General features: G+C 39.2%; 1 protein-coding gene across 1 annotated transcript in view; it reads right to left on the bottom strand.

Annotated features, from left to right (window-relative positions):
- tgfb5 (transforming growth factor, beta 5) overlaps positions 1-24,557 on the bottom strand; it is a 52,099-nt gene that overhangs the window by 9,904 nt on the left and 17,638 nt on the right. Inside the window, exons 2-6 of the mRNA XM_061930432.2 lie at positions 17,848-18,011; positions 15,499-15,631; positions 15,310-15,420; positions 2,661-2,844; positions 2,330-2,483 (exon numbers count right to left, since the gene is read on the bottom strand). Coding sequence (XP_061786416.1) covers positions 2,330-2,483; positions 2,661-2,844; positions 15,310-15,420; positions 15,499-15,631; positions 17,848-18,011 — 746 coding nt within the window. The remainder of the gene's footprint in view (positions 1-2,329; positions 2,484-2,660; positions 2,845-15,309; positions 15,421-15,498; positions 15,632-17,847; positions 18,012-24,557) is intronic.

Below are 24,557 nucleotides of genomic sequence, written 5' to 3'. Positions count from 1 at the left end.
AGAATAGAATCTGAGCCAACCAGCTGTTAAAATGTTGTCAGGTTAATGTTTTGGCCATTAAAGGCCCTTCATTTCAAGATTTCAACTGTGATCGGGCTTTAAACAGGTGGCTGACCTGTTCAGATGGGTGTAACTCAGGGGTGCTCACACTTTTTCTGCAGGCGAGCTACTTTACAATTGATCAAGTCGTGGGGATCTACCTCATTCATATATATAATTTATATTTACTTATTTATGAAATATATGTTTTTGTTAACAAGTTAAAGGTGTTTAATGATAATGCAAGCATGTTTAACACATATAGTTAATATTGTTAATAAATTAAAGGTGTTTAATGATAATAAAAGTATGTTTAATACATATAGTTAATATTGTTAACAAGTTAAAGGTGTTTAAAGATAATACAAGCATGTTTAACACATATTGTTAATAAATTAAAGGTGTTTAATGATAATACAAGTATGTTTAATACATATAGTTAATATTGTTAACAAGTTAAAGGTGTTTAAAGATAATACAAGCATGTTTAACACATATTGTTAATAAATTAAAGGTGTTTAATGATAATACAAGTATGTTTAATACATATAGTTAATATTGTTAACAAGTTAAAGGTGTTTAATGACAATACAAGCATGTTTAACACATAGTTAATATTGTTAACAAGTTAAAGGTGTTTAAAGATAATACAAGCATGTTTAACACATATAGATTACTTTCTTTCATGAAGACAAGAATATAAGTTGGTGTATTCCCTGATTGTGATGACTTGCATTGATAGGAATCAGACAGTGGTGCTGATAACGTCCGCATTTTCGAATGGAGGAGAAAAAAAGTCCTCCTTTCTGTCCAATACCACATGAAAGTGGTTGGTTTTTGGCATCTTATTTGTCCAGCTTCTGTACTCCTTTGTATACACTTTACAAGAAATACATTGTCGGCAAACTCTGTAGCTTGCTAGCTTGTGCACGCCAGCTTTCTGAGACTCTTATTTTGTTAGCGCAACTGTGCAATAGGTCTTTGGAGTTTTGACGACAGGTACGGCGCCAGAGTCTGTTGAAATAAAGTGTTTCTCGCCTTCCTGTCGGTAATTTTAATGAGCTAAATATGTACATAAAGTGTTGTACTTATATTCCAACTCCGCGTTCTTCTTGGTCATCGCCGCTGCCGCCGTCACCCCCCGACCCCCGACCGACCACACCACCACAAATAGATGCCTGTCCTGTGGGAAACACTGTATATATATATATATATATATATACACACACACACATACTGTATATGTTTGGAGGAGAAAAGGTGAGGCCTTTAATCCCAGGAACACCACACCTACCATCAAGCATGGTGGTGGTAGTATTATGCTCTGGGCCTGTTTTGCTGCCAATGGAACTGGTGCTTTACAAAGAGTACATGGGACAATGAAAAAGGAGGATTACCTCCAAATTCTTCAGGACAAGCTAAAACCATCAGCCCAGAGGTTGGGTCTTGGGCGCAGTTGGGTGTTCCAATAGGACAATGACCCCAAACACACGTCAAAAGTGGTAAAGGAATGGCTAAATCAGGCTAGAATGAAGGTTTTAGAATGGCTTTCCCAAAGTCCTGACTTAAACGTGTGGACAAAGCTGAAGAATCACGTCCATGTCAGAAAACCAACACATTTAGCTGAACTGCACCAATTTTGTCAAGAGGAGTGGTCAAAAATTCAAGCAGAAGCTTGTGGATGGCTACCAAAAGTGCCTTATTGCAGTGAAACTTGCCAAGGGGCATGTAAGCAAATATTAACATTGCTGTATGTATACTTTTGACCCAGCATATTTGCTCACATTTTCAGTAGACCCATAATAAATTCATAAAAGAAGCAAACTTCATGAATGTTTTTGTACACTTTTGACCAGGACTGTATATATATATATATATATTCATATACAGTACATGTATATACATATACATATATATACACAGTATATATTTATTTATATTTTAACTTCCAATAGAGAAAGCATTTATTTGTACAAAATATTTTTTTAAACGTACCCATACTGCACATATATATTACTAATTGATTAATGCTTTTATTTCTAATAGAGAAGGTATATATCTGTATGAAAGCCTTTATGATAATAATATTTATCAATATAATTTGTATATAAATATATTTTCTGATCGAGAAGGTACAAAATAATTTTTGATACTAATATTTACTAGTAATACATATTTCATTGCAATAGAGATGGCCTTTTTTTGTACAAAATTATGTGACATAAAAATATGAATATTAAGAGTGTGTGTGGTGCGGTGCAGAGCGGCAGAGGAGAAGCGAGAGGCCCACCATGTTGTAGTGGTTGTTGGCGCTCCACAGGTAAGGACAGTTGCCTGCACAGAAGTTGGCCTTGTAACCTTTGGGCTCGTGGATCCACTTCCAGTTGAGGTCCCGTCTGAAGTCGATGTAGAGCGAGCGCAGGCAGCAGCCCGACTCGGAGCCGCTGACAAGGAGAAGCAGCGAGGAGATTGAAGCGTAATGACAATGCTCTGGCTGCCAGCGTGAGCTAGACTAAATCAAACTCACAGCAGTCTAAACACTGACACACTATTGTTAGCCTGGCCTCACAATAGTCTGCAAAGGTTCACACATGACAAAGTGCAAGTATGTGGCGTCCTACCGGGAGCAGGTGGCGGCGTCGGTGGCCGCCGCCGCCCTTTTCTTGCGGTTTCTCTTGGTCGGCTTGTCCACTCTATCGCTGGGCAGCAGGGTGAGGATGAGGTGAGGCGTCTTAGTGCTGAAATCCCCCTGACCTTTGACCTGGCTTTGGTTTTTGATCTGGCGAAGCTGCTCGTTGTCCACGCCTACAGAAGAGGTGGCTTATTTCATTATATTTGTACTTGACATAATTATACACTGACACTGCAAATTAGTGTTGTCCCGATACCATTATTTTGGTACCGGTACAAAAATGATTTCGATATTTTTCTAATCTTTTTCTGGATCCACACCCTGGACAAGTCGCCACCGGCCAAGTCACACCAAAGACTATACAAATGGGAGCCATTACCTCCCTGCTTGGCACTCAGCATCAAGGGTTGGAATTGGGGGTTAAACCACCAAAAATGATTCCCGGGCGCGGCCACCGCTGCTGCTCACTGCTCCCTTCACCTCCCAGGGGGTGATCAAGAGCGATGGGTCAAATGCAGAGAATAATTTTGCCACACCTCGTGTGTGTGTGACAATCATTGGTACTTTAACTTAACTTTAACCTCATCGCAGTGCCAACACAGATAGACAGACAACATTCACACACACTAGATACAAGACTATTTGTCTTTTATTAGTAAGTTAGCAAACAAAGGCTCCTAATTTAGTCTGCTGACGTATGCAGTAACATATTGTGTCATTTATCTACCTATTATTTTGTCTACATTATTAAGAACAAGTGGTAGAGAATGAATTATTAATCAACTAATATCTGCTTATTTTCTGTTTTAACATGTTCTATCTACACTTCTGTTAAAATGTAATAATCACTTATTCTTCTCTTCTTTGATACTTTACATTAGTTTTGGATGATACCACACATTTAGGTATCGATCCGATACCAAGTAGTTACAGGATCATACATTGTTCATATTCAAAGTCCCCATGTGACCAGGAACGTATTTCCTGAGTTTATAAACATAATATAAATTAAAAAAAAACCAAAAGAAGATGTTGTGATGCCAAAAAATATCGACGTAATCACAGTAGTATCGACTAGATACGCTCTTGTACTTGGTATCATTACAGTGGATGTTAGGTGTATGTTGGCGTTTGTTTACATTTTGACGCCGGTGACCTACGGTGTGTAGTGAAACATGTTTAGCTATTCCTCATCCCCCAGTGATAATGTTACTTGGAAGAAACGTACTTTATTTGTCGCCATGGAGGCCAGAATTAGTGATTTAGAAGAAGCTAAAACACTGCGGATGGACGTTAGCTGCTAGCTAGCTAGCCATGTCTTAAAGCACCTCTTCCTGAGGGTGTTTCAGTGTTATAACTTCACCTTTATCATTAGTTTTTAAGCCAAAATGTGTCCATTCTCCCTTTTCTGCCAACACACTGTGTCTGCTTGTAAGTACTACGTGTGTGTGTGCGCTGCCGAACATGCTCCTCCAATGACACGACGTGACGACGACGGGGCGCGGGGTGGTGGTGGACCGGTACTTTTTTAGAGGCGGTATAGTACGGAATATGATACATTAGTATCGCTGTAATATAGTAATACCGTACAACCCTACTGCAAATACAAAACCAAGTGAAATATTTGTGGTATTTTTCACGTTGCTTCTGTGTTGAAATATTTGCTCTATTCCAACACGTTTAAATACATCTCTCTAAGTTAAACGTGTCAAATATTTGCGTTCAGGAATCCCAGCAAGGCTAACAACGCCCTCATTACCCTGTCATTTCATATTAGCTCTTAGCCGCATGCTAACATGCTAATTGGCCTCAAAGTGTGGTAAAGTGACACAATTTTAAATGTTTATTCTTGCGTTTACACACGACTCAGCCAATAGGGAAGGCCTATAAAAAAACAAGCCCCAAGCTTGTCTTCACAGCAGAATCAAACATTGATATTTCTTGTTGACGTAAGAGTAAAAAAAAAAGAAGGAAAACATTTGGACTGAGTGTAAATTTAGACTAAAGAGCAGTAATTTGGGCTCATGCTTTAAGACTTGTTACTCAATAGTATGGCAGTGTGGTGGAAAACAGTATGGCCATTATTTAACACGATGGTGTGACTGGCACACATTTCTTACCCTCAAATTGATTTACACAGCCACAACATTAGATGCACCCTACACATGAGTTATATTAATTCCTGCAATATCTAAACGTTTGTTATCGCAGTTTTATTGTGTGTATTTTAAAGTTAAATGGGGTAATAAAATATTACAAACACGTCGCTCCACTCTAATAATAATAATAATAATATATTTTATTTGTAAAAAGCACTTTCCATTGAACAAACAACCTCAAAGTGCTAAAGTGTATTTATAAAATAAATAAAAAGATAATAAAAATAAAAAAAATAAAAACTAGAACTAGCACGCATATATCTAAAAAAAAAGGCTTTCTTTAAAAAGAAGGGTTTTTAAGCCTTTTTTAAAAGCATCCACAGTCTGTGGTGCCCTTAGGTGGTCAGGGAGGGCGTTCCACAGACTGGGAGCGGCGGAGCAGGAAGCCCGGTCTCCCATTGCTCGTAGCTTTGTCCTTGGAGGTTGGAGGAGGTTAGCCTGTCCGGAGCGGAGGTGTCGTGTGGAGGCTACTAGATGCTGGGCCTCAATTAATCCCTTCCTTTTCTTCCTTAGGAAATCATACAAAATCCAAAAGCAGTGAAGTTGGCACGTTGTGTAAATGGTAAATAAAAAGAGAAAACAATGATTTGCAAATCCTTTTCAACTTATTAATAGACTGCAAAGACAATGTACTTAATGTTCACACTGAGAAACTTAATTTTGTTTTTTGCAAATAATCATTAATTTTGAATTTAATGGCAGCAACACATTGCAAAAAAGTTGTCACGGGGGCATTTTTACCACTATGTTACATGGCCATTCCTTTTAACAACACTCAGTAAATGTTTGGGAACTGAGGAGACACTGTTTTGAAGTGGAATTATTTCCCATTCTTGCTTGATGTACAGCTTAAGTTGTTCAACAGTCTCCCTTCTGATATTTTAGCCTTCATATTGCACCACACATTTTTAATGGGAGACAGGTCTGGACTACAGGCAGGCCAGTCTTGTACCCGCACCGCACTCTTTTACTATGAAGCCACACTGTTGTAACACGTGGCTTGGCATTGTCTTGCTGAAATAAGCAGGCGCGTCCATGATAACGTTGCTTGGATGGCAACATATGTTGCTCCAAAACCTGTATGTACCCTTTTTAGTCTTTTTTGCCACTTGTGCCAGCTTTTTTGAAACATGTTGCAGGCATCAAATTCCAAATGAGCTAATTTTTGCAAAAAATAACAAAGTCTCTCAGTTGGAACATTAAATATCTTGTCTTTGCAGTCTATTCAGTTAAATAAAGGTTGAAAAGGATTTGCAAATCATTGTATTCTGTTTTTATTTACCATTTACACAACGTGCCAACTCCACTGCTTTTGGGGTTTGTACAGTACAAAATACAATATATATACTATAATAAAATATCTACATTTTATAACGAACAATGATAGGTAACGGTAATCCAAATGGCTATCATTAGCTAACACAACACATACATGCACGTGTTACCAATAGTGTACGTCATTACATCCTAAATCCTTAAAATACATTGAAAAGTTAGCGCCCCCTAGGCGTCCGCGTAAAGGTTGCAAACAGGCCGCTATGTGTCAATATTTGTGCACTTCATTCCCGACTCTAAGTGACAAAAAGGTTAAAGAGAAAGACACATCGCGAACGCAAAAAGACACAGACAGAAGCCACACGAGCGTAAAATTAGTGGTTTTTTTATGCACGATAATTTTTGCACTGTTTTAATAATCCATCCATCCATTTTCTACCGCTTGTCCTATGTAGTATTATTTTTTTAAATGCATTTAAACAAATAATTGTCGCCTCTCCAATGAACTCCTGGTGCTCCTTCCTCTCTGCAGTTGAGAAAATAGACTATATGATGAAAGATGGTATTTACCTCCCCCCTCCTTGATAAAGTGTTTACTACAACATTCATGTAGCTTGATTGGCTTCAACTGAATAATGAACATTTTTGTAGGCTTTTACCAAGTCACACCTGAAATCTAAAGACATTTTTGACTTACCTGCGGATGTAGTTTATTTTGGTGCTGGCATTTGTGTATGTTAGGTCAGTGGTCCCCAACCAGCGGTCCGGATTGGCTACCGGGCAGCAGAGAAACATTAAATAATTTATAAACGACTGCATTTTCTCCGACTTAATTTTCGCCTGTCCCACTAGACCAGTGGTCGGGAACCTTTTTGGCTGAGAGAGCCATGAAAGCCAAATATTTTAAAATGTATTTCCGTGAGAGCCATATAATATTTTTTAACACTGATGCGTGCATTTTTAAGTAAGACCAACATTTTTAGAGTATAATAAATCTCTTATTATTTTTAATAACATTGTTATTCTGAAGCTAACCAATAATAAATAAAATACTTCTTACCATTAATGCGACGTCTTGAACAGGTGCGGTAGAAAACGGATGGATGGATTAAAATGCATGAGAATGTTTTATATTTTGAACATTATTTTTAAGACTGTGATTACCAGCTGAATTATTCATTACTTATCGTGTTAAGCAATGTCAGCTAAGATTTATCTGAGAGCCAGATGCAGTCATCAAAAGAGCCACATCTGGCTCTAGAGCCATAGGTTCCCTACACCTGCACTAGACACACCAATAAGCTTGTTTGTTATAGATATACAATAAAACTCCTCATAGGAAGTTGCCGTTTGTAATATTTGTTATAACTTTGTTGGATGATACAATGCACGTTAATGAACATATTAAATAGAAATGTGACAGATTGTAGCCAAAAGGCGGATTTCCATCTGCAGTCCCCAGCAGGTTGATGGTAACCTGCTGCGCATCTCATTGCAAAGAAACAAGCCCAGGGCTCCCACTAATTCAGCATTATAGTAAGTTGTATTTTTCATGCACTTATTTTTGCTGTATTTATTTGGCACAAGTGGAAAGCCGGTCCCTGAAAATAATACTTACATTAAAACCGGTCCATGGTGCAAAAAAGGTTGGGGGCCCCTGTGTTAGGTGACATTTGGCCACGAGTGGCGGTATTGCTCCTATTCCGACAAGTGATTTATTTCCGGAAGTGAAAGCCAGCGGTGGTCAACCAAGCCAAAATGGCTGTTGTACAGCAAGCAGTGCACAAACTATTTGACTACACAAGGGGCCTCTATATTCCTTTCAGTGGCCTAGTGGTTAGAGTGTCCGCCCTGAGATGGGTAGGTTGTGAGTTCAAACCCTGGCCGAGTCATACCAAAGACTATAAAAATGGGAGCCATTACCTCCCTGCTTGGCACTCAGCATTAAGGGTTGGAATTGGGGGTTAAATCACCAAAAATTATTCCCGGGCACGGCCACCGCTGCTGCTCACTGCTCCGCTCACCTCCCAGGGGGTGATCAAGGGTGATGGGTCAAATGCAGAGAATAATTTCGCCACATCTAGTGTGTGTGTGTGTGACAATCATTGGTACTTTAACTTTAAAAAAAGCAGACATGAGCCAATAATCCAACTATGCAATGGAATAGATCCCCACAGTCTATCAAAAAAGATTTGCACCAAGGATTATTCCTTGGTGCAGTTCCCAGACATATTAAACTATTGTGCTCCAGACATCATTCTACACGACAAAACAGAGGAAAATTTGGAAAAGCATGAAGGTCTACAACTTCTTTGTGTGCGGCTGGGTCAAAGACATTGGTATCAAGACTCTCCCGGATAAATATGTATCGTTTTTGCTCGGGTAATGTTGGATTTCATGATTTAACTTTGTGTCTACTGCCATGTTTGTTGTTGCTGTTGCATGCGCCGTTTACCAGTACACACGTTTTACCCCATCTTTATCAAAATATAACTATAAATGTCACCATTGTGTATGTCAGTGTTTTTCAACCTTTTTTGAGCCAAGGCACATTTGTTGCGTTCATTAAAAAACGAAACTCAGTTGACAGTAAAATGTCGATGTCGCAATTGTTGGATATGACTTTAAAGCATAACCAACTATGTATTACTATAGCTCTTGTCTCAAAGTAGGTGTACTGTCACCACCTGTCACATCACACCCTGACTTATTTGGACTTTTTGCTGTTTTCCTGTGTGTAGTGTTTTAGTTCTTGTCTTGCACTCCTATTTTGGCGGCTTTTTCTCTTTTTTTGGTATTTTCCTGTTGCAGTTTCATGTCTTCCTTTGAGCGATATTTCCCGCATCTACTTTGTTTTAGCAATCAAGAATATTTCAGTTGTTTTTATCCTTCTTTGTGGGGACATTGTTGATTGTCATGTCATGTTCGGATGTACATTGTCTTTGCTCCACAGTAAGTCTTTGCTTCTCATCCAGCATTCTGTTTTTGTTGACTTTGTAGCCAGTTCAGTTTTAGTTTCGTTCTGCATAGCCTTCCCTAAGCACCAATGCCTTTTCTTAGGAGCACTCACCTTTTGTTTATTTTTGGTTCAAGCATTCGACACCTTTTTACCTGCACACTGCCTCCCACTGTTTCCGACATCGACAAAGAAATTAGCTACCTGCTGCCACCTACTGATATGGAAGTGTATTACACGGTTACTCTGCTGAGCTCTAGACAGCACCGACACTCAACAACAACAAATCATTTGCAGACTATAATTACTTGTTTGCAAAAAATATTTTTAACCCAAATAGGTGAAATTAGATAATCTCCCACGGCACACCAGACAATATCTCACGGCACTCGTGTGCCGCGGCACACGAGTGGTTGAAAAACACTGGTGTATGTGATGAAAGATTATGATTGTTGTCTTTTTTAGGTTTTGCTCACATTTTATTTATTTTACGTAGACTTGCCACGTTGGTGCTTTCCAGAACACTTGTAGCAAAATGTGTCTTAAGAAATACAAATAATATCAAGATAATACTTACAAGGGAAACACTGAAGGTTAAAAATATATCAAACAGAGTGGTCACTGCCAACTCCAGCATTCTCCGGCTCTGCTCCCTTGGACTGGAGTGTGTGCTACAATCATTTGTGAAAGAATGGGCCGCTCTCAGTGATTTCCAGCGTAGAGCTGTCATAGGATGCCACCGGTGCAACAAATCCAGTCGTGAAATTTCCTCGCTCCTAAATATTCCAAAGTCAACTTTATTATAAGAAAAGTGAAGAGTTTGGGAACAACAGCAACTCAGCCACCAAGTGGTAGGCCACGTAAACTGACAGAGAGGTCAGCATAGTGCAAAGACTTTCTGCACAGTCAGTTGCTACAGCGCTCCAAACTTCATGCGTGGCGCAGTGGGAGAGTGGCCGTGCGCAACCCAAGGGTCCCTGGTTCAATCCCCACCTAGTACCAACCTCGTCATGTCCGTTGTGTCCTGAGCAAGACACTTCACCCTTGCTCCTGATGGGTGCTGGTTAGCGCCTTGCATGGCAGCTCCCTCCATCAGTGTGTGAATGTGTGTGTGAATGGGTAAATGTGGAAGTAGTGTCAAAGCGCTTTGAGTACCTTGAAGGTAGAAAAGCGCTATACAAGTACAACCCATTTATCATTTATTTATTTATGTGACCTTCCAATTAGCCCACGTACAGTACGCAGAGAGCTTCATGGAATGGGTTTCCATGGCCGAGCAGCTGCATCTAAGCCATACATCACCAAGTCCAATGCAAAGCGTGGCATGCAGTGGGGTGTAAAGCACGTCGCCACTGGACTCTAGAGCAGTGGAGACGCCTTCTCTGGACTGATGAATCACGCTTTTCCATCCGGCAATCTGATGGACGAGTCTGGGTTTGGAGGTTGCCAGGAAAACGCTACATTTCGGATTGTGCCGAGTGTGAAATTTGGTGGAGGAGGAATTATGGTGTGGGGTTGGTTTTTCAGGAGTTGGGCTTGGCCCCTTAGTTCCAGTGAAAGGAACTTTGAATGCTCCAGGATACCAAAACATTTTGGACAATTCCATGGGATGGCACTTCAAGTTCATATGTGAGTAAAGGCAGGTGGCCAAATACTTTTGGCAATATAGTGTACAAATTAGGGATGTCCCGATCCGATATTTGGATCGGATCGGCCGCCGATATTTGCAAAAAAATGCGTATCGGCAAGGCATTGAAAATGCCGATCCAGATCCAGTTTAAAAAAAACTCCGGTCCGTGTTTTCCAACGCACCGATTTAAATAATACATTCCACTTTTCTGCTGCTCCCTAATTTCCGTTCCGCATTTTCCAGCACACTTTCAACACATCCACAGGTCTGTGGATTCTCACGCAGTTGCTTTTAGCTGCTGGCATTACACGACAGGCTCTTCTCACTCTTTCCTGTGTCTCCTTCTCACAGACAGACAAGCGCACCTTCTTACACACGTCACATACTGTCACGTCATACGTCACATACATACATACGCTCTCTCCCAGCAGAGGTAGCAGCATGGCTAACGTTAGCTGTGATGCTAGCACAGCCGAGCGAGCAATGTTCCCTCTAAGGTGCGCGCCTGTGCAATTGCGCACTGCTCAAGCGCCCTCTGCGCACGGCAAATCTATGCCACGCACAAAATCAAATAAAAAAATAAGCGCATAACAATTTTCGACACACGGACACGACAGAGAAAACAGTTTTCGTCATCATTGTTCAAATATTGTAACGTCTGTCGAGACGCTTATCTCCATTCGGTGCCACACGTCCACACCATCAAAATGCCGAGGCAAACATTTCCAGATCAACACCGTATGAAAAAAATAGTGATTTTTTTAGTTGTGATTTCCTTCTCTGCATGGAAGTTTAAAAGTAGCATATATTAATGCAGTATGAAGAAGATTGTTTTAATGTAGACACATAGAATCATCATACTGCTGTGATTATATGCATCAAGTGTTCATTCAAGGCTAAGGCAAAATTTCGAGATATATATCGTGTATCGCAATATGGCCTTAAAATATCGCAATATTAAAAAAAAGGCCATATCGCCCAGCCCTAGTTCAATGATGCCATTTCTGTTTGTCATGTATAATTTTGTCTATTTTGTGTTGAGTAGTCTTGGGTTCAATCCCGGGCTCGGGATCTTTCTGTGTGGAGTTTGCATGTCCTCCCCGTGACTGCGTGGGTTCCCTCCGGGTACTCCGGCTTCCTCCCACTTCCAAAGACATGCACCTGGGGATAAGTTGATTGGCAACACTAAATTGGCCCTAGTGTGTGGATGTGAGTGTGAATGTTGTCTGTCTATCTGTGTTGGCCCTGCGATGAGGTAGCGACTTGTCCAGGGTGTACCCCGCCTTCCGCCCGATTGTAGCTGAAATAGGCTCCAGCGCCCCCCGCGACCCCAAAGAGAATAAGCGGTAGAAAATGGATGGATGGATGGATGTGTTTATCCTTGAATAAACAGGTCAGTTTCTTGTTACCAACCATTGTGTATTATTCAAACTGCCCTAATTCAGCTGGCTATTTGTTATCAAGAGTACTAAAACCTTTTTCAACATGATTCTGACAACTAAGTAGGCTAAATAACTTTAAACTTTAATACATGGTCGGATAGGCCAGTATCGGTCAGTATCGGTATCGGATCGGAAGTGCAAAAACAATATCGGATCGGATCGGAAGTGCAAAACCCTGGATCGGGACATCCCTAGTACAAATAGACCGAGTAGACACTGTAAAAGTACAAGAAACCAAATTTTAGGTGTAATATACATGCAAGTGGATCAATAAAGTTTGACTAAGTCTAAAAGCACAGGCAGAGATGGCACAATGACTACAAATACATTGGAGGCACACACCACCGTGGACATACTTCACACTAAAGTCACAATTTCTCCCTGATTGTTGGTCCAAAGCTAATGAAGATTTTGTCAAAATGAGAATAGTAGCAAGTTGTTTTTTTGCTCGTTCTGTGCATTTTGTAGTTTATTGCGCCGTCGGGTGCGTGTTGAAGTGCCTGCTGGTCACCAAACACTGCAGGAATGTAGCAGCAGAGTGCGTCAAAAACGGCCGCAAAGTTATACTTTGACAAAATAAAAGCATGTTTATAAGCTGAAATATGTTTACAACTACAAACCCTGTTTCCATATGAGTTGGGAAATTGTGTTAGATGTAAATTTAAACAGAATACAATGATTTGCTAATCCTTTTCAACCCATATTCAATTGAATGCACTACAAAGACAAGATATTTGATGTTGAAACTCATAAACTTTATTTCTTTTTTGCAAATAATAATTAACTTAGAATTTCATGGCTGCAACACGTGCCAAAATAGTTGGGAAAGGGCATGTTCACCACTGTGTTACATCACCTTTTCTTTTAACAACACTCAATAAACGATTGGAAACTGAGGAAAGTAATTGTTGAAGCTTTTGAAGTGGAATTCTTTCCCATTCTTGTTTTATGTAGAGCTTCAGTCGTTCAACAGTCCGGAGTGTCCGCTGTCGTATTTTACGCTTCATAATACGCCACACATTTTCGATGGGAGACAGGTCTGGACTGCAGGCAGGCCAGGAAAGTACCCGCACTTTTTTTTTACGAAGCCTCGCTGATGTAACACGTGCTGAATGTGGCTTGGCATTGTCTTGCTGAAATAAGCAGGGGGGTCCATGAAAAAGACGGCGCTTAAATGGCAGCATATGTTGTTCCAAAACCTGTATGTACCTTTCAGCATTAATGGTGCCTTCACAGATGTGTAAGTCACCCATGCCTTGGGCACTAATGCACCCCCATACCATCACAGATGCTGGCTTTTGAACTTTGCGTCGATAACAGTCTGGATGGTTCGCTTCCCCTTTGGTCGGGATGACACCATGTCGAATATTTCCAAAAACAATTTGAAATGTGGACTCGTCAGACCACAGAACACTTTTCCACTTTGTATGAGTCCATCTTAGATGATCTCGGGCCCAGAGAAGCCGGCGGCGTTTCTGGATGTTGTTGATAAATGGCTTTCGCTTTGCATAGTAGAGCTTTAACTTGCACTTACAGATGTAGCGACAAACTGTATTTAGTGACAGTTGAGTTGAGTTGAGTTTGAGTTTATTTCGAACATGCAAGCATACAACATGATACATCACAATCCAGTTTGGCTTTTCAACATGTTTGAAAAGGAGTAGGAAGAAGCAGAGCTTATTTAATCCTACCCCTTTTCTTTTACATAACAGTTGCTAAAACTTTTGTTTTATTCACAGTGGTTTTCTGAAGTGTTCCTGAGCCCATGTGGTGATATCCTTTAGAGATTGATGTCGGTTTTTGATACAGTGCCGTCTGAGGGATCGAAGGTCACGGTCATTCAATGTTGGTTTCCGGCCATTCCGCTTACGTGCAGTGATTTCTCCAGATTCTCTGAACCTTTTGATGATATTATGGACCGTAGATGTTGAAATCCCTAAATTTCTTGCAATTGCACTTTGAGAAACGTTGTTCTTAAACTGTTTGACTATTTGCTCACACAGTTGTGGACAAAGGGGTGTACCTCGCCCCATCCTTTCTTGTGAAAGACTGAGCATTTTTTGGGAAGCTGTTTTTATACCCAATCATGGCACCCACCTGTTCCCAATTAGCCTGCACACTTGTGGGATGTTCCAAATAAGTGTTTGATGAGCATTCCTCAAGTTTATCAGTATTTATTGCCACCTTTCCCAACTTCTTTGTCACGTGTTGCTGGCATCAAATTCTAAAGTTAATGATTATTTGCAACAAAAAAAATGTTTATCAGTTTGAACATCAAATATGTTGTCTTTGTAGCATATTCAACTGAATATGGGTTGAAAATGATTTGCAAATCATTGTATTCCGTTTACATTTACATCTAACACAATTTCCCAACTCATATGGAAACGGGGTTTGTATATATAGACATATTTCTGATTGATTTTGTCAGAAAAACTAATGTTAGAGCGACTGCAATTGCATGCATGCGGACACAGCCGCAAACGTCCTTGGAAGCAAAAAAGGGGGCCTGTTGTTTTAGCCAAACTCTCTTTATACACCACTCTGGACCTACTCCAGAGATGGGTAGGTTGTGAGTTCAAACCCCGGCCGAGTCATACCAAAGACTATAAAAATGGGAGCCATTACCTCCCTGCTTGGCACTCAGCATCAAGGGTTGGAATTGGGGGTTGAACCACCAAAAATGATTCCCGGGCGCGTCCACCACTGCTGCCCACTGCTCCCCTCACCTCCCAGGGGGTGAACAAGGGGATGGGTCAAATGCAGAGGACACATTTCACCACACCCAGTGTGTGTGTGACAATCATTGGTACTTTAACTTTAACTTTAATATGTTGTGCAATACATGGGAACAAACTGGATTTTCTGGCCAGATATATTCTCTTTCTGAGTGCGCTATAACCAGGATCGCCTGCACACAGAAGCAACTAAAAATGGGAGGACCTACATTGCTACCTCATCTTAGTATCTTGTCCTCTGTGTGCATCCCGCTATGTTACTAGAATAGATGACCGTTGTCCTAACCTGCCCCCACCTTGGCTCCACTCTCATGCATCACATTCCATGTCGCCTTTGACACAGATTACTCTCATGTGCACACCTGCTTTACCTACAATATGCTGCTTATGAAACATTGTTGATAGCGCTCCCATTACGTTACGAAAGCTCTAACAAACCTGCAAAGAGAGCCTCCAGTTCTTCGCTCTTGTTGGGCACAATGTTGTTGGTGGAGGGTACAAAGGTGCAGCAGGGACAGTGGACGCCCAGCTTCAAACCCAGATTATTTTCTGCCATGAGGAGACACAGGAGACATGAGAATACAGGATACAAGGAGTATAGGAATATAAGGACACTGTGGCGCTGACCCGGCTCTGACACCCAGTCCTTGACCGTGTCTGTGACGTCCACAGAGAGCCAGGACCCCCTGGCACGCGGCTGGACGGTGCGAGAGTCTATGTAACGCTGAGTGGACGTGCTCTCCTCGTCCGGCTTCAGCAGCTGACAGAAACAAATGCAGAGAGGACACACATAAAGACAGTGAACGCACCTTCTTGTCGATTGTTTCTAACAAACACGGCTGCGAGGAGGTTCGAAATGTTGTGCCTGTGACTTCAGCTCAGTGAGTATCTGCGTTTTGCTTTTTTTTTTTGGTCTTTTTGTAGCGTTTGACAAAGAAGAAAAGTGTGAGTGTGGAGCCCATCAAGATCCAGGCCCGGGAGGTGGCAGTAGTGGGGCAGTACAAGTACCTGGGAGTCCACTTGAACAGCAGAATGGACTGGAAGGACAACAGCAAAGCTGTTTACAAGAAGGGCATGAGCAGACTCTTTTTCCTGAGGAAGCTTAGGTCCTTTAATGTGTGCAGCAAGCTGTTGGAGATCTTTTTTCAGTCTGTTGTGGCCAGTGCCCTGTACTTTGCAGTGCTTTGTTGGGGGAGCAGCACCAGCAAAAGGGACTTATACCGGATTGACAAACTGATTCGGAAAGCCAGCCAAACTATTGGCACGCAGCTGGAGGCGTTTGTGTCAGTGAGGGACAGGAGGACACTGGACAAACTGCTCGCCATCATGGGCAATCCTGCCCACCCACTCCACCAGACAATTGAGGGACAGCGGAGCTCATACTCCAACAGGCTCCTTCAGCTGTTGGATTCAAGAACTCCTTCATTCCGCACTCCATCCAGCTGTATAATCACTCGCCATACAGCAATAGATATCTGTCTATTACCTGACCGCTTCTATGTTAGCGACCTCTCTTTGTTTATAATGACTATTTTCTGCTGGATCTACTCTCTATTTTATGCTGCAGCTGTTACATATACTGTAATATTGTACATGGTAATTGTCAGAATAATTGTATCTAAGTTATCACAAAACTTTGTGTTGCCATGAGTTACCGGCGAGAGGACAAAAGCTGTCTTTGATCTTACCAAGAAAAAGGCTTGTAAAACTCCACTGTGTACGATGGGAGAAGACAGGAGGGGTTCAGTTTCTTTGATCTATTGTGATCCACAGGAAGATTTTTGTCTTGACCAGAGATCTACAAAGCGGAGAGGAAGCAGGACCTGCCCAAGCTCCAGGCATCTTTTTGTTGAACTGTTTTGTGACCGAAGGCAATAGCTGTTTACGACCCATGTCCCTTTAGAAACAGTTGTTGCTATGTAATCAGGGAAAGTCCAAATAAAAGAGGTGGCATAGAATTCCCTTGCCAGAGCGTGGTGGAAGACTGTACGGAGCTGCAGCCTAGACGTTTCTCCTCATTTAGCTAAATGAATCCTGTCTCTGTTTGATTCCTTGCTTCTTGTCTGTTTAATAGATGTCATCTGTGTTTGAACCTGACAGTAATTGTTACATATTGTATAAAAATATAATATAATATATCAGTATATATATTATATACTGTATATATAATATGTAAATATTACATATATATATTATATTTTATATTGCTACTATGGTACATGTTTAGTGTACTTTATACCTGCATTATCATTTCCATCCTTACACTTTCCATCCTTTGTAACTGAGCTACTGTGTGGAGCAATTTCCCTTGTGGGTCATTAAAGTTTGTCTAAGTATAAGTGACAGATAACAAAGGACAGAAAAAGGAACATATTGCATCTGAAAACAAATTGACATCATTGATAAAAGAAGGAACCAACAACACATGTATAACAGTTAAGAATGTTAAAACCTTAATAAAGACATAAACCATATTCAAAGCCCTTCCAAAACAACAACTTTACATGTTTACCATGCAGTCCCAGAACTGTGCTTAGTCTGTTTGTTTATGTGCAGGATTACTCAAAAAGGACAAGTCATGTCCATAAAAGTATGTGGAGAGGTGGGAAGGAAGAAAGCATTCAATTCTGGTGCAGGTCCGGGATTGTTTTTCTGACACTTTTGTCAAGTGTTTGGCCCTGGCAGAGGTCCGTGCTCTCTTCCAGAGCTCTGCGGCAAGGGAGGCTCATTTATGCATAGCAGCTAAATAACACAGTGTACGGTCATAAACTAAAAATAAAAAACTTGTGACATGTAAATGAAGGTGACTTACTATCCTGGGAATTCGGTCAGAGGTGTGAAATATTTGCTGGGAGCCACAAAATAATTCTTGCAGTGGATCTATTCTCTGACAAGCGGATTTCATACAAAGCACTATAAAATTTGGCTGTTTATTTAATGACGTTTTAGTGCTAATGAGAAGACATTTCCCTCTACCTGATAGATCTCCACTCTCTGCTCAGAGGCGCGGGCCTGCGGGTTAGGGGCTCGGAAGATCCTGAACTCAGCCTTGACCAGAGTGCTGTTGGTCAAATCCACGTTGCTGACGTCAAACGGGACGCTTCTGTAATACGGGTTGAGTGGCAGCAGCTGCACTGCGTCTGCAGGAATGAGCACAAGAGCGGGTAACTTCCCCAAACAACACAGTTCAATATTGTCACACACATAATTAGTGGTGGTGTGGCTCTGTAAAAAAAAAAGGAGGGTGTGTATGGAGTAAGTCAATGAGTGTGCCGTTGTTGCCAGGGATTGCATGGTTACATAACAAGTGTATTCCTTCTTTGGCCAAAGTGCGTTACTTTCGTTCCTACCCTAACATTTAGTGGCATTTGAATAGTGCCTCCACAATCTGCATCCATGACGTGATGTCTGCATGCAGTCACTCACTTCCACTCTTTAAGTCCTTTATACGCAATATACATTTTTAGCAAGAAATAGAACAAAACTGTAATGTATTAAGGCAGTGATTCCCATGCATTCATTGACACAAATGACACTTATTCGGACTTGCTCATGAACACATTATAATGAGACTGTCTCTGAATGTAGGTTTTGGTTCTAACTAGTGTTGTCCCCATACCAAAATGTATTTCGATACTTTTCTAAATAAAGGGGACCACAAAAAATTGCATTATTGGCTTTATTTTAACCAAAATTCTTAGGGTACATGAAACATATGTTTATTATTGTAATTTAGTCCTTAAATAAAATAATGCACATACTAGACAACTTGTCTTTTAGTAGTAAGTAAACAAACAAAGACTCCTAATTAGTCTGCTGACGTATGCAGTAACATAGTGTCATTTATCATACTATTATTTGGTCAACATTATAAAGGACAAACTGTAAAAAGGAATTATTAATCTACTTGTTCATTTACTGTTAATATCTGCTTATTTTCTGTTTCAACATGTTCTATCTACACTTCTGTTAAAATGTAATAATTTACTTATTCTTCTCTTTTTTGATACTTTACATTAGTTTTGGATGATACCACAAATTTGGGTATGGATCCGATACCAAGTAGTTACAGGATCATACATTGGTCATATTCAAAGTCGTCATACATATTTCCTGAGTTTATATAAACATAAAAGATATTTTTTAAAAATGAAAGAAGATTTTGTGATGCTAAAAAATATCGATGTAAACATAGTAGTATCGACGAGATACGCTCCTGTACTTGGTATCATTACAGTGGATGTCAGGTGTAGATCCACCCATGGCGTTTGTTTACATTGTGACGGCGGTGAGCTATTGAATCCTCCCACGGGTGTGTAGTGAAGCATGTTTAGCTATTCCTCGTCCTCCGGTGATAATGTTACTTGTAAGAAACATACTTTATTTGTCGCTATGGAGGCCAGGATTAGTGACTTAGAAGTAGCTACAACACTGCAGACTGCGGATGGACTTTAGCCGCGAGGCATGTCTTAAAGCACCTTTTCCTGAGGGTGTTTCAGTGTTATAACTTCACCTTTATCTTTACTTTTTACGCCAAAATGCGTCCATTCTCCTTTTTCTGTCTACACACTGTGTCTGCTTGTAAGTACTCTGTGTGTGCGCGCTGCCGAACATGGTCGTCTGGTACAACCCTAGTTCTAACGGTGTATGCTGCTTCTTAACACACTATATGCACCTGGTCTGCCAGAGAATAAGAAGACAGACGGAGGGCTGAGTGTTGGCAACTTAGTTACTAAGCAATACAATACCCTTCTCGATTGTCTTCTTTCAAAAACATGAAGAGGGAAAAATCTAGGATTGTTTTTGTGTTATTGGACATTTTTGGAGAGTCGAACACAAAAGCATGTCTCGCTCCTCTCAACCAGCAGCATTTAAAAGTTCTCACTGGCGGCTCCACCTTGTTTGTGACATAAAAAAGACAATAAAGAAGCGACAGAAGAAAGTTTATTTGCACAGTAGTACCTCAACTTTCAATCTCAATTGGTCCCATTCAAAACACTCCAATCTCAAATCAGGGTCACCTATCGAAATAATTCGTAATCAATGATTTGGGACCCCTTCCAAAAAACACCACATTTTCAACATATAACATGCTTTTGTTTTTTAAAAACAACAGACTTTAGATAAGAATTGTTGTTTGAAAAACAATTCATTAGAACAGGGCAATTATTTTGACTCGAGGGGCCAAATTTAGAGAAAAGAATGGGGGCCGGTATATCTATTTTTAGGAACACTAATACAAAATCTCACAATAATGTTTGATTGCATGCTAAAAACGTTATGACAAAGCGCCTTAAAACGGGATGGAATTTTACATTTTTGTACTGAATGAGACACCCAGAATGTACATGAAAATAAAGAATGTTACAATATTAACTATGAAGGATAAAACACTGAATATTGACAACACATGAACGTCACACACCCTCTCCATCCACATATTTTGCAATCAAGGGAAACGCAACAAAAATGCAACAAACACAGAAAAATATGAATGCGAAGGGTAAAAAAAAAAACCTCACCTACAATCTGATACATCACTAAGATACATCACTAAACGGTATATCTGATACTGATACAAAACCTCACAATAATGTCTGATTGAATGCTAAAAACCTTATGACAGAGCACCTTAAATTGGAATGGAATTTTAAATTGTTTTACTGAATGACACACCCAGAATGTACATGAAAATAAAGAATGTTACAATATTAACAATGAAGGATAAAACACTGAATATTGACAACATATGAACGTCACACACCCTCTACATCCACATGTTTTGCAATCAAGGGAAACGCAACAAAAATGCAACAAACACAGCCAAATATGAATGCAAAGGGTAAAAAAAAAAACTCACCTACAATCTGATACATCACTAAGATATATCACTAAACGGTATATCTGATACTAATACAAAACCTCACAATAATGTCTGATTAAATGCTAAAAACGTTATGACAGAGCGCCTTAAAACAGAATGGAATTTTACATTATTTTTACTGAATGACACCCAGAATGTACATGAAAATAAAGAATGTTGGATTTATATTATTAACTATGAAGGATAAAACACTGAATATTGACAACACATGAACGTCACACACCCTCTCCAGCCACATATTTTGCAATCAAGGGAAATGCAACAAAAATGCAACAAACACAGCCAAATATGAATGCGAAGGGTTACAAAAAAAACCTCACCTACAATCTGATACATCACTAAGATATATCACTAATCGGTATATCTGATACTAATACAAAACCTCACAATGATGTCTGATTGAATGCTAAAAACGTTATGACAGAGCGCCTTAAAACGGAATGGAATTTTACATTTTTTTTCTGAATGACACCCAGAATGTACATGAAAATAAAGAATGTGGGATTTATATTATTAACTATGAAGGATAAAACACTGAATATTGACAACACATGAACGTCACACACCCTCTCCATCCACATGTTTTGCAATCAAGGGAAATGCAACAAAAATGCAACAAACACAGCCAAATATGAATGCGAAGGGTAAAAAAAAAACTCACCTTCAATCTGATACATCACTAAGATATATCACTAAACGGTATATCTGATACTAATACAAAACTTCACAATAATCTCTGATTGAATGCTAAAAACGTTATGACAGAGCGCCTTAAAACGGAATGGAATTTTAAATTTTTTTACTGAATGACACACCCAGAATGTACATGAAAATAAAGAATGTGGGATTTATATTATTAACTATGAAGGATAAAACACTGAATATTGACAACATATGAACGTCACACACCCTCTCCATCCACATGTTTTGCAATCAAGGGAAACGCAACAAAAATGCAACAAACACAGCAAAATATGAATGCGAAGGGTAAAAAAAAACCTCACCTACAATCTGATACATCACTAAGATATATCACTAAACGGTATATCTGATACTAATACAAAACCTCACAATGATGTCTGATTGAATACTAAAAACGTTATGACAGAGCGCGTTAAAACGGAATGGAATTTTAAATTTTTTTACTGAATGAGACACCCAGAATGTACATGAAAATAAAGAATGTGGGATTTACAATATTAACTATGAAGGATAAAACACTGAATATTGACAACATATGAACGTCACACACCCTCTCGGTCCACATATTTTACAATCGAGCGAAACGCAGCAAAAATGCAACAAACACAGGGAAATATGAATGCGAAGGGTAAAAAAAACCTCACCTACAATCTGATACATCACTAAGATATATCACTAAACGGTATATCTGATACTAATACAAAACCTCACAATGATGTCTGATTGAATGCTAAAAACGTTATGACAGAGCGCCTTAAAACGGAATGAAATTTTAATTTTTTTTAGTGAATGACACCCAGAATGTACATGAAAATAAAGAATGTGGGATTTATATTATTAACTATGAAGGATAAAACACTGAATATTGACAACATATGAACGTCCCACACCCTCTCCATCCACATGTTTTGCAATCAAGGGAAATGCAACAAAAATGCAACGAACACAGCCAAATATGAATGCGAAGGTTAAAAAAACAACCTCACTTACAATCTGATACATCACTAAGATATATCACTAAACGGTACATCTGATACTAATACAAAACCTCACAATAATGTCTGATTGAATGCTAAAAACGTTATGACAGAGCGCCTTAAAACGGAATGGAATTTTACATTTTTTTACTGAATGACACCCAGAATGTACATGAAAATAAAGAATGTTACAATATTAACTATGAAGGATAAAACACTGAATATTGACAACATATGAACATCACACACCCTCTCCATCCACATATTTTGCAATCAAGGGAAACGCAACAAAAATGCAACAAACACAGAAAAATATGAATGCGAAGGGTAAAAAAAAAACCTCACCTACAATCTGATACATCACTAAACGGTATATCTGATACTGATACAAAACCTCACAATAATGTCTGATTGAATGCTAAAAACCTTATGACAGAGCACCTTAAATTGGAATGGAATTTTAAATTGTTTTACTGAATGACACACCCAGAATGTACATGAAAATAAAGAATGTTACAATATTAACAATGAAGGATAAAACACTGAATATTGACAACATATGAACGCCACACACCCTCTACATCCACATGTTTTGCAATCAAGGGAAACGCAACAAAAATGCAACAAACACAGCCAAATATGAATGCAAAGGGTAAAAAAAAAACCTCACCTACAATCTGATACATCACTAAGATATATCACTAAACGGTATATCTGATACTAATACAAAACCTCACAATAATGTCTGATTAAATGCTAAAAACGTTATGACAAAGCGCCTTAAAACAGAATGGAATTTTACATTATTTTTACTGAATGACACCCAGAATGTACATGAAAATAAAGAATGTTGGATTTATATTATTAACTATGAAGGATAAAATACTGAATATTGACAACACATGAACGTCACACACCCTCTCCAGCCACATATTTTGCAATCAAGGGAAATGCAACAAAAATGCAACAAACACAGCCAAATATGAATGCGAAGGGTTACAAAAAAAACCTCACCTACAATCTGATACATCACTAAGATATATCACTAATCGGTATATCTGATACTAATACAAAACCTCACAATGATGTCTGATTGAATGCTAAAAACGTTATGACAGAGCGCCTTAAAACGGAATGGAATTTTACATTTTTTTTCTGAATGACACCCAGAATGTACATGAAAATAAAGAATGTGGGATTTATATTATTAACTATGAAGGATAAAACACTGAATATTGACAACACATGAACGTCACACACCCTCTCCATCCACATGTTTTGCAATCAAGGGAAATGCAACAAAAATGCAACAAACACAGCCAAATATGAATGCGAAGGGTAAAAAAAAAACTCACCTTCAATCTGATACATCACTAAGATATATCACTAAACGGTATATCTGATACTAATACAAAACTTCACAATAATGTCTGATTGAATGCTAAAAACGTTATGACAGAGCGCCTTAAAACGGAATGGAATTTTAAATTTTTTTACTGAATGACACACCCAGAATGTACATGAAAATAAAGAATGTGGGATTTATATTATTAACTATGAAGGATAAAACACTGAATATTGACAACATATGAACGTCACACACCCTCTCCATCCACATGTTTTGCAATCAAGGGAAACGCAACAAAAATGCAACAAACACAGCAAAATATGAATGCGAAGGGTAAAAAAAAACCTCACCTACAATCTGATACATCACTAAGATATATCACTAAACGGTATATCTGATACTAATACAAAACCTCACAATGATGTCTGATTGAATACTAAAAACGTTATGACAGAGCGCGTTAAAACGGAATGGAATTTTAAATTTTTTTACTGAATGAGACACCCAGAATGTACATGAAAATAAAGAATATGGGATTTACAATATTAACTATGAAGGATAAAACACTGAATATTGACAACATATGAACGTCACACACCCTCTCCGTCCACATATTTTACAATCGAGCGAAACGCAGCAAAAATGCAACAAACACAGGGAAATATGAATGCGAAGGGTAAAAAAAAACCTCACCTACAATCTGATACATCACTAAGATATATCACTAAACGGTATATCTGATACTAATACAAAACCTCACAATGATGTCTGATTG

This window comes from Nerophis lumbriciformis, linkage group LG36, assembly GCF_033978685.3.
Source record: "Nerophis lumbriciformis linkage group LG36, RoL_Nlum_v2.1, whole genome shotgun sequence".
Classification (NCBI taxonomy): domain Eukaryota; kingdom Metazoa; phylum Chordata; class Actinopteri; order Syngnathiformes; family Syngnathidae; genus Nerophis; species Nerophis lumbriciformis.
Note: the sequence above shows the minus strand (reverse complement) of the source record. Positions and strands in the feature narration are given on the sequence as shown.